Source organism: Dicentrarchus labrax, unplaced genomic scaffold (genome assembly GCF_905237075.1).
Source record: "Dicentrarchus labrax unplaced genomic scaffold, dlabrax2021, whole genome shotgun sequence".
NCBI lineage: Eukaryota > Metazoa > Chordata > Actinopteri > Moronidae > Dicentrarchus > Dicentrarchus labrax.
This window is the reverse complement of record NW_026136723.1, coordinates 1,530,525-1,541,714: the sequence shown is the minus strand read 5'-3', so window position 1 is coordinate 1,541,714 and position 11,190 is coordinate 1,530,525. Positions and strand designations below refer to the sequence as shown.

Sequence of the window (11,190 nt, the reverse complement as noted above, 5' to 3'; positions counted from 1 at the left end):
CCAATTAACAAACAATATAAAGACTAACATCAGAACATTCATACTCAAAGATGGACCAAACGAAACCTGTACATCCCTCAAATTTCAAATAATAAAGTATTAAAATAAATCAATAAAATAAAGATTAACTGGAGACATGACAAGACAAAAGTGACCTACGTGATATAAATATATCAACATATTTCCACATTTGCTTTGAAAAAAACAAAGTTACTTTTGTCAAACTCATAGCAGAAAATTATGAAATAATTTCTGCTCTACAGGGAATAAAATGAACTGTTTTTATAAATTGACTTTTATTGTTAACAAAGTTTATGAATCTCAAAACAATTTGAATCTCCTTTTGTTAATTAAATCATCAAAAAAATGATGTGATACAGCACAGTTCAGTACAGAGTAGGACACTGAGCAATATTTCTAACATCATCACCTGATATGTTAAAATCCAACTATCTGACCCTGAGACAACTCAGTGTGTTTGGAATAAAAGGATCCACTGTTTTTCACAGCAATATATACAAATATTAATATACAGTATTTAATGATAAACTGACAAATTTGATTGGATTAATATATTTTTTATTCTTTAATGGAACATCAGTATTACAGCAAGCAGTGAAAGATGACAATGTGTTAATTCTGCTGACTTTTCATGTCGAGTCCTTTGGTGAAGTTGTACTGTCTCATATGAATATTATTGAGCTGAAAACACATTATTGTTCAAATATGTAATGAGAAAAAGAAAAAGGCAGAGAGCAGTAGCAGAGTAAAGCCAGTATCAGAGTCCCAGTGAGTCAGGTCAGAACTGGGAACACTGGTCTCTCCTCAGTGTCTCTGAGAACGGAGTCTGGGAGCCCTGGGTGGCCTCACAGGTCACAGAGCCCACCTTCCTCCAGTGGTCTGCAGAGAGCCTCAGGGTGCTGCTCCAGCTGTAGTGGCCGTCCTTCAGCACCCCGGGGCTCCTGCTCTCCTCCCAGCTGATGCTGCTGCTGCTGCTGCTGCTGCCGTCCACCTTCCAGGACAGACTCCAGTCTGAGGGGAAGCCCTTGTTGGCCAGACACATGAGCGTGGCCTTCCCCTGCTGCAGCTCCTCACTGGAGGGGGGCAGCACCGTCAGGGTGGGACGGACATCACCTAGGAGACACCAATCAGCTTAGAGGACAGGGACCACACAGCTGTCAATCAAGCAGCAGACACTTGGACACCTTTACTGTGTGAGAGTTGATTTTCTCCTTTAAGGAGTTTCTGTCAGATGGTTTTTCTGCTCCACCAGTCACTCACTCACACATTGTTTCACTTCCCTTTAAGAAGCCTCTCATGCATATCAGCACAGAGAGAATCATCATACAGAATGAGCTGAAATATATCAAACTACACTGGAAATAAAATATCAAAAACTGTATCATCAAAATCATCCAAAACCTGAACTATACATTACTTTAAAGTATTTAGTGGAAACATGAACAAACACAGAAAATGAACTGACTACAATCAAATGTTCTTCATATGAATTTCAATCATCATTACCAAACTGTAACTTTAAAACAATATATAACACTATGAAGATATTTTGAACGTTTACTCATCTTTATCTTCACTACGTTCAATTTGACTATAAAATTTTATCTTAATTCATTTAAAAATATTTATTTCTGACATAGAAAAGTAAAAGTGAATCTTAAAAATGAAACATTTGTACAAAAAGGTTTGCAGTTTTATCTTTTCTGCACTTCAAGCTGTTTGAATTTCAGTTTGACAGGAATGTGTAAAGAACAAAGAGTTAGCCTCCATGATGAAGGAGGACAAGTACAAACATGAATACTTCAAGTGTTAATATTAAAACAAACTATACCTGTCTACTTCAGACATTTAAAAACTGAATTTAAAACATTACTTTACAATATTGTATTTAGTATTTGTACAGAAACTTACTTCCAACATCCAGTCTGGTTCCTCCACCAAAGTCAACCACAGTGATACAAACTCATTGAGCCGCCGTACAAAAACCTCTCACTGTAGAGAGACACGGCTCTCTGACTTTGACACACTGAACTAAACCTACAAGCCCTCAAGATGAAACTTTACCATTCATATACATATCAAGTCATATTCTGTCTTGATATTTTAAATTCACTTCAATCAGGTTTTGAATTTATATTCCTGATGCAAAATATGTCTCTGAGTGTAAAGTATTTCTGCAGAAGATATACATTAATATGAAAAATCAAGAATTCTTCCTGAAATATATATAAAAAGACAAATATGTCCTGAAATGATAAAAAATATAAAGATTTGACTTACTTCCAACATCCAGTCTGGTTCCTCCACCGAACGTGTACCACAGTGATACAAAGTCATTGAGCCGCCGTACAAAAACCTCTCACTGTAGAGAGACACGGCTCTCTGATTTTGACACAAACAAACTCAGCAAACACATTCCCAGTTTACCCAGTTTATCTAATAACTGGTTAAAGTGTCTAAAACATAAACTATGAATATATATTTAATCTTTTTGTGAAATAAGCTGTATTAATTCATGTTACATTAAAACAATGAAATAAGATATTTCAAAAGAACAACTCTCCAATAAAGAATGACAAATGTAATAAAGATCATAAACACATGTTTATTGTAGATTATGACTAATGAGACATAATAATTTTGTTTAAATGTGTCCCACAGTGATGTTGATCTCTGTGGTAGTGAATTAGGGGGAATTCACTAAATATTCTAGAAGAAAATGTGTCCATCAAACTGAAACCAAAGCCTTATACAAATGAGCACTGACACATTCCTAATCAATACTCTGATAAAGTGATTGATCCATTGATAAACAGCATCATGAGAGGAATCCAAGTCCCTGTTGGAGTCAGTCAGAGCATTTCCATAGAGAGCCACTTTGCATCAGCAGCACCATGCTCCAGTGCTCTGGGAGAGTTTATAGTCCTGAGAGTTGAACACTGGATGACTGACAGCTGTCCTTCATGACAACAGAAGACACAGAAATCCTCCTCATCAAAAAAATGACTTTGATCTCCGTCCTCATCTGGACTCTCCTCTGCTGCTGCTTCACAGGTAAAGTCCAGAGAATCAAACTCCTCTCCTCTATGAACATCCGTCCCTCTGAAATGAAGCCCACAAAACCATGATGCTGCTTTATGTTTTTGTCTCTGTATCCTCAGAGTCCAGAGGCCAGGTCACAGTGACTCAGTCTGGAGCAGTGAGCTCTGCTCTGGGACGCTCCGTCACCATCACATGTAGGACCAGTCAGAATGTCTTTACTAGTGGGGGCAACCACTATTTAGCCTGGTACCAACAGAGAGATGGAGAAACTCCTAAACTGCTCATTTATGTAACTAGCAGTCGAGCATCAGGGATTCCAGGTCGTTTTACAGGCAGTGGATCAAACTCTGACTTCACACTGACCATCAGTGGAGTCCAGACTGAAGATGCAGCAGTTTACTACTGTCAGAGTGCTCATCTTATCAACAGTCAGTGGTTGTTCACACAGTGAAAAAGCGTCGTACAAAAAACCTCCCTCAGTCAGACTGAACAGAAACTGAACTGACTGCTGCAGCTGGAAGCTACTGCAGAGACTGATACACTTCACTGAGGACACACACACACACACACACACACGCACACACACTGGGATAATCATTAAAAAAAATAAGAAATAACAAATAATTATTGGTCCTACACAAACAGTTTTATTATAAAGACCTAGTGCGCAATTAAATCTATTAATATCAAGTTTAACATCACAGTTTCTCAACATCAGTTCAGACCACATTAGGATATGATCACATTTTACTCATTAAAGAGACAATGAACCAGACTGTGACTGTTAGTGAGATATGGCTCTGTGTGGCTCATGACTGACCTCAATAAGTAATACTGTACACTGTAACTGATCATTAAGATGGTAACAGTGGGGTAATATGTTTCAGTAACAAGACTCAACAGCTCATAATGTGGTTCAACAGCTCATGGGGCAGGGGGACAGTGGGAATTGGGAGCGGGACAGAAAAGGTCAATTGTTTAGCAGACATGGTATGTATATTTCATTATTTATCACAATTAGATCATTTAATATATCATTTATATTGTTTATGATAGATTGTCAATGTGTTTTCTTGCCTGATTCACTCACAGAAATAATAGAAAATCACCCAAACTATTGCTACACATCCCATGATAGCCATGGAGGGGCCCACACAAAGCATAGACTCGGGGCCCATGACCGACTTAATCCACCACAGGTAACAGCATAATAAAGACACAAAAATCTGACAATTATTGGGGGAAAAATCAAGGTTGTTCATTAGTTTCCTTAATGAAAAAGGCAGCAGTATGATTTATTAGTCCAGGTTTTGAAACGTCACTGAGATTTCTCAACCTCATACAAAGGAGGTGAATGAAATGTTCACACACTGCTCTGAAGAAATACTCTCTATGAAAACTGTTCACAGAGTTAAATTGTTCCTGTATTACTGTGTTCTTTGGATCATCTATTCACCTCCATTGAGTTCTTGAGAAAAAAACATGTTGCTGCTCAAGTTTTAAAATGCTTTGTCTTTGCTGAAAGCTCTGCAAATGAAATTTCTTCCACCTGCATTTTATTGGGGTGGAGGCAGAAATCTCAGGATCCTGAATATTAAATCATATGTTCATGGAGAGATACCACTGGGCAACGAGAAACTAATTTATATAACAGGTACTTTGGGTGAACTGACTGTAGCGTATTTGAGGAAAAGATAAAAATGTTCTGTGAAAAGTTCTCAAACACAACAATGCAACTCCCAAATATGGATGTACATCACTATTGTAAGGTATTATTCTTATATTATCACTCATTATGGTTCTTAAGTTGAATCTATGTTTCATGAAACACTGAAGTTCTGTGTGTGCAATGAAGCAACAGCTGCACTGAGGGGGAAACACCATGATATGTTGAGGACAGCTACAGTTCACTGACTCTGTGTGTTTGCATATGTGTCCTTCCTCTCTGCTCCCAGCCGTTAAGAGGCCAGTGTTGATTAGTGGCTGTCCAGACCTTTCAGAGCCACTGACACGCCGGCAGCACAATGAGGATGTCACTGACTCTACTGCTGGCCACCCTGGGGCTCCTTGTTCAGGGTGAGACTCTCTTCTGAAAACTTTGCTTCAGGATGCAACCAGGTTCACCACAATGATGTTCTGCTATGATGGAGAAACACTGAAACAAGCAGCATTTACCTTCTTCCATCTATTCTCCATGTTAAAGAAATGATACTCTTCTGTTTGGATGTTGATCATCTTTCTCCAAACTGGATTTGTCTCAATAACCCTTCTCCTCTTTTTCATGTTTTCCAGATTCATCAGGAGAAATCATCCTGACTCAGTCTCCTAAAGCTCAGTCTGTTGTTCCAGGACAGACTGTCTCTATCAGATGTAAAGCCAGTTCAAGTATGGGCAGCTACCTTCACTGGTACCTTCAGAAACCTGGAGAATCTCCCAAACTTTTGATTCATTATGCCACAACTCGTCAGTCTGGAGTTTCAAATCGTTTCAGTGGGAGTGGATCTGGAACTGACTTCACTTTGACCATCAGTACAGTTCAGATTGAGGATGCAGGAGTTTACTATTGTCTACAGAGTGGTCACAGTTTCCCGTTCACACAGTGATACAACGTCGTACAAAAACCTCCCTCAGCTGGAGAGGAACTGATCTGAATCAACAGCTGCACAGAAATACAGACACTTTAGACATTTAACAGACAGTGAAGTCCATATAACAGAAGACCATCAGTAAATATGATGTATAGCGTAGTAAGTCCTAATGGTAACCTTGTTGAAATAGAGTAGGAAATAAGTTTGATACATCCATTGTAGATTAGTTGAAAGGTAGATGAGTTATTACAGATAACAAGACATTAACACTTTTTGTCATTTGCTTTGAAATAGAAAATTTACTTTCAAGTTTTTTAAAGTAGTTTAGATGTCCTTTTAATTTCATATTATTCATATTTAAGTCAGAGTTTAGTTTTCAACAAACGTAAACACACTACATATTTTAAAGACCTTGTGTTCATATGAAAACACATAAGTTATGTAATATTTTGCCAACAAACTGCAAATACTGATAATAATCTTACATAATATGCCGATAATATCCCATTTTATAATTCAAATGATTTCTTATTAGATTTTGTAGTTTACTCAGATTCATTTTACTTTCTGAACACTCCTGAATCTATTTTAAAATAACACAAATTTCTATCAATGGAACACTTTGTTTATAAGACACATACATTATAACTAATGATCCTGAAGATCTAACTTTATTGATCAACTTTGTTACAAAAAAAATAATACATGATTAGCGTAAAGAAGAAGTTCATGTCGTCACAAATGCTTGAAGGAATTTGAAGAAAATTATTAGTTTACATTGATGATGTTGGGTCACAATTAGAACTGATAAATGATTATCTGATTAGTTTTATTTTTTCTGAAGAATGAGGAGAGATATTAAAATTTTTGTTCTACATTTTATTCTTTTCCTAAACTTTACCTAAGATTTTTGAAACTCGATCTCAACTTTTTTCAGTTTTTCTGGATTTAATGGAACTATTAAGACAGCAACATCAGTTTACAGTAACATACATGACAACAACTGATTTGATGAACTGGTCTTTATTGTGTTGAAATAATCAAAATAAAAAATTGAATCAATGAAACATGTAATCAGAGAGTAAGAAGAGGTAAAGAAAGATTAAGACAGGTAATGAGAGAGTGCAGACGGAGAGCAGTAGCATGCATGTTCAGCCTGTATATTTTAGATTTCTTTTCATTCCAGTTTTGCAGGTTTGACCAAGTCTTTAGCAGATGAGGTTAAATATCATCAATCACATGTTTGAGAGAGATTTAGCTGTCTAGATTTAACTAGAAAAAGTTTCCAACATATGTCAGTTGTTTTTTCTAAACATTATATGAACATCCACATAAGTTGTTGTGCACATACACGTGTCCAGGTCAGCCCCGTCCAAATGAAAATACGTTCCCCCACACTTCTGAGTGTCTCCTTGAGCTCAGGAAGTTTTTTAAAACTGACTCTGATGGAAAAAGTATTTTTTAAATGTGTGTGAACAAAGTTGTTTCATGTCTTTCTCACACAGACATGAAAAAGTGTCCAGTTTGGGGAAACCTGATGAAACAGGCTGTATGCACATTATTCACTCATGCTACATTTTTTAGATTGTATTAAGTATCAACTATGCTGACAAAATCTTATTCTGCCATTGGTTATAATCCTGCACATGTGAAAATATGGAATTAGACATCTGTTGTTAGTGTACAGGGATCCATGAAAGAAACATTTGATCTAAATAAAGAAAATATCTTTATTGGCTTACAGCATTAACAGCATTGGCATTATTGGAACAATAAAGATGTCATAATCTGAAGTTCAATTCTGTTAAAGTGGTGGAATGATAGAAAGTGCAGATTTAAAGCTGTAGCACGGTAAAAACAGAAGCAGAGTCCCAGTGAGTCCGGTCAGTACTGAGAACATGGTCTCTCATACATTTCCATAGAGAGCCACTTTGCATCAGCAGCACCATGCTCCAGTGCTCTGGGAGAGTTTATAGTCCTGAGAGTTGAACACTGGATGACTGACAGCTGTCCTTCATGACAACAGAAGACACAGAAATCCTCCTCATCAAAAACATGACTTTGATCTCCGTCCTCATCTGGACTCTCCTCTGCTGCTGCTTCACAGGTAAAGTCCAGAGAATCAAACTCCTCTCCTCTATGAACATCCGTCCCTCTGAAATGAAGCCCACAAAACCATGACGCTGCTTTATGTTTATGTCTCTGTATCCTCAGAGTCCAGAGGCCAGGTCACAGTGACTCAGTCTGGAGCAGTGAGCTCTGCTCTAGGAGGCTCCGTCACCATCACATGTAGGACCAGTCAGAATGTTTATGGTGGGAGCTATTTAGCCTGGTACCAACAGAGAGATGGAGAAACTCCTAAACTCCTCATTTATACAACTAGCACTCGAGCATCAGGGATTCCAGGTCGTTTTACAGGCAGTGGATCAAACTCTGACTTCACTCTGACCATCAGTGGAGTCCAGACTGAAGATGCAGCAGTTTACTACTGTCAGAGTTATCACTATATCAACAGTCAGAGAGTGTTCACACAGTGAAAAAGCGTCGTACAAAAACCTCCCCCAGTCAGACTGAACAGAAACTGAACTGACTGCTGCAGCTGGAAGCTACTGCAGAGACTGATACACTTCACTGAGGACACACACACACACACACACACACACACACACACACACACACACACACACACACACTAAACAGTCTGCAGGAGAACAGTGGAAATGAACCTGTATATGGTTCTGAACTGATAGAGGGAATAGACACTTTTCATGGCAGACATTTTGACTTGCCAAAGCAGGAAAAGCACAGGTGTATTTATTACATTAATGATGGCTGCATTACATTTAGGTGAACCAGTCTCAGAGCTCTGGTTCTGTGCATGCTCACTCACTGAAAGGCCTTACTGGGACACTGAATGAAACAGAGCCAGTGTTACAGTTTTCTTCAATTGCTAACAAGCGTTTACCTAAACTTAAGAGACTTTATCGAAACTCTTAACACAGCAACACACCTACCTCACACTTTTAGCCAAATAGTACATTTTCTGCTCAAAACCACATTTCGTTCTTTAAACACCAACTCTACATTTCAAAATGCAAAAAACATTCTCTATATACACAAACTCTATCAAAACACAGCAAACCTGACTCAAAATCAAATCATTCTGTTAAAACACTAGCATGTTTTCTTTCCAAGAGGAACAGATCAATCAATCATAGCACAACAACTTTCTAAATACAAACAGTTGATAGCATTACAAAAACTCCATAACTTTTCATGCTCTACCTGCAAACAGTAGACAATGAGAAATCCATTGTTTTTTTTAATTCAGTTTCATTTTACTGTAAACCACCCTACATTTTTGGCTTGAAGGTCAAATGTGTACATTTTTGGCAACAAACTACGCAAAAGTGAATGAGTCATCTTTACTTTATAGAATGTACAGTAGAAAAAAATTGTAAGCGACAAAATTGCAGAAGTTAAAGCTTTACAATATTATCAACATGAAATTGCAGCCAGTGATCAACAAATAATCCAAACTATGTGTCCTTTGGTTCAAAATGTGTCAAAATACTGTCAGATACACACTTTGACAACAAAAAAGAGGCACAGATGGGAAAGAAACAAAAATGCACAGTCCTGTTCTAATCCATACGATCTTCAGCATCTGGCGCATGTTCTCATCCTCATCACATCTAATGTCATCTCTCGCTATGCACCTTGGATAGAAACGCTTGGCATGCCTTATCCATCTCTGGCCCTCTTCCTCTCCCTAGCCCAACTATTCGTCTTCCTTATCCAGACATTATTATTTCTTTCTCTTCTCATCTGTGTTGCTCTGTATCCACATTGAATAAACTCAGTCCAGAAAGTCCCCTTTATACTGCATTGTGTATGTCAGTGAAAGAACTTCCACACCTGGCTATGTCTCTGATTGAGATTGGAATTAGCTGTGGTTGATCTATTTTACCCAAATTACAAAAAATCAGCTATTTCTCAATGTTTCATTGATATGTTTATTACGTTTTTTTTTTCCAATTGCTAACACACTAAAATGACATGCATAGCACAATTATTTAAAGTGACACACAGAGAGCAAAATCTCTTCTCAAGTCTCCAAAACTCTAAACACATTTTCTGCTTTACACACATTTTTAAATGCACTGAACACGGTTCTCTGCATAAGACACAACAATCTGACATAAAGTCACATGTTTGCCATTTCAAAACACTGCCAATCAAAATGACACTACATGAGCTAATTGGCCAATATATGTGCCACCTGGCCAAACACCTCAATGGTTAATTGTTAGTGCATATGTTGCACTGACTTGTTTGGTTAAAAATAAAAAAATAAATGTTTCAACAGAGTGTGTGTGTGTGTGTGTGTGTGTGTGTGTGTGTGTTTGTGTGTGTGTGTGTGTGTGTGTGTGTGTGTGTGTATCTGCAAATAGTTCTGTGCATGTGAACAATCTGAATAATTTTCTACAGTTTGAACTATTTTAGTATTATGTCAAAGCATACTGAAGATGAGAGTGCTTTTCATTATGCCCAACAGTGTGTAGTTGGTTAGACAAACATCTGGTAATATGAATGAAGTGTGTGCCATTTGGTGCAAAGTTTGATTTTGATAATGCTATATGTAGTTTTGGTTGCAGTGCTTCATTTTGCAGGATATATGAGGGATTTTGCAGTTTGGGTGTGTGGTTTTGGGAAAAGTGTTTAGTATTTTGATAAAACCAGCCTAGTTTGCAAAATTAGAAAAAACTGTAATAAATGCTTATCAGCTGTTTCAATATATATTTTGAACTTCTTTTGTTGCAGAAGTAGAGGCTTCATGGAATACTTAAGGTTTTGATCATAAGGTCTTTATTTCTGACATGTTGTGTGTAAGCATTTGTAAATAACACAAAAAACATCCATAGTTTTGGTTTTGGGTGAGCTTGTACGTAAAGAAAAACCTAGCATTGTAGAAATGGGTCAATTGACTGCATATTCTGTGGAAACAACATGAATTGTGTTAATTGTATGGGATGAACAGACCAATGTGGGGCTAACTGTGTTTAGAGTTTTGGAAATGTGACTACAGATTGGGCAAAAAGATGTCAGCAATTGAAAAAAAAACCTGTAATGTTATTATTACACCTGTGCTTTACCTGCTTTGATCAGTCAAAATGTCTGAAATAGTCAAATTTCTTAGTATTCAAATTTAATTTGAAATTCATATTTAAGCCAGTTTAGTTTTCAACAAACTTACATACACTACATAATTTGAATGACCTTGTGTTTATATGAAAATACGCAATTTATGTTATGATTTGAATACAAACTGCTGATAGTGATCCTGTGATGATATAATATGTTGATAATATCCAATTTTATCTTTCAAATACAATGCTTTCTTCCCAGAGTTTGCAGTTTCATCAGATTCATTTTACTTTCTGTAAACTTGTGAAACCATTTTAATATTAAAGTTTCTACCAATGACACACTTCATTAATAAGACAAATACAACATCTTCCTTAATATTTTATCGATC

At 37.1% G+C, this 11,190-nt stretch overlaps 2 gene segments (V, D, J or C); one reads left to right on the top strand and one right to left on the bottom strand.

Annotated features, from left to right (window-relative positions):
* Positions 1-557: 557 nt before the first annotated feature.
* LOC127357462 (Ig kappa-b4 chain C region-like) overlaps positions 558-11,190 on the bottom strand; it is a 23,538-nt gene continuing 12,905 nt past the window's right edge. Inside the window, 1 exon segment of the C gene segment in view lies at positions 558-1,134. Coding sequence covers positions 800-1,063 — 264 coding nt within the window.
* Positions 5,051-6,065, top strand: LOC127357458 (immunoglobulin kappa variable 6D-21-like). The segment is given in 2 exon segments: positions 5,051-5,139; positions 5,356-6,065. Coding segments are annotated over 2 exon segments (363 nt in total).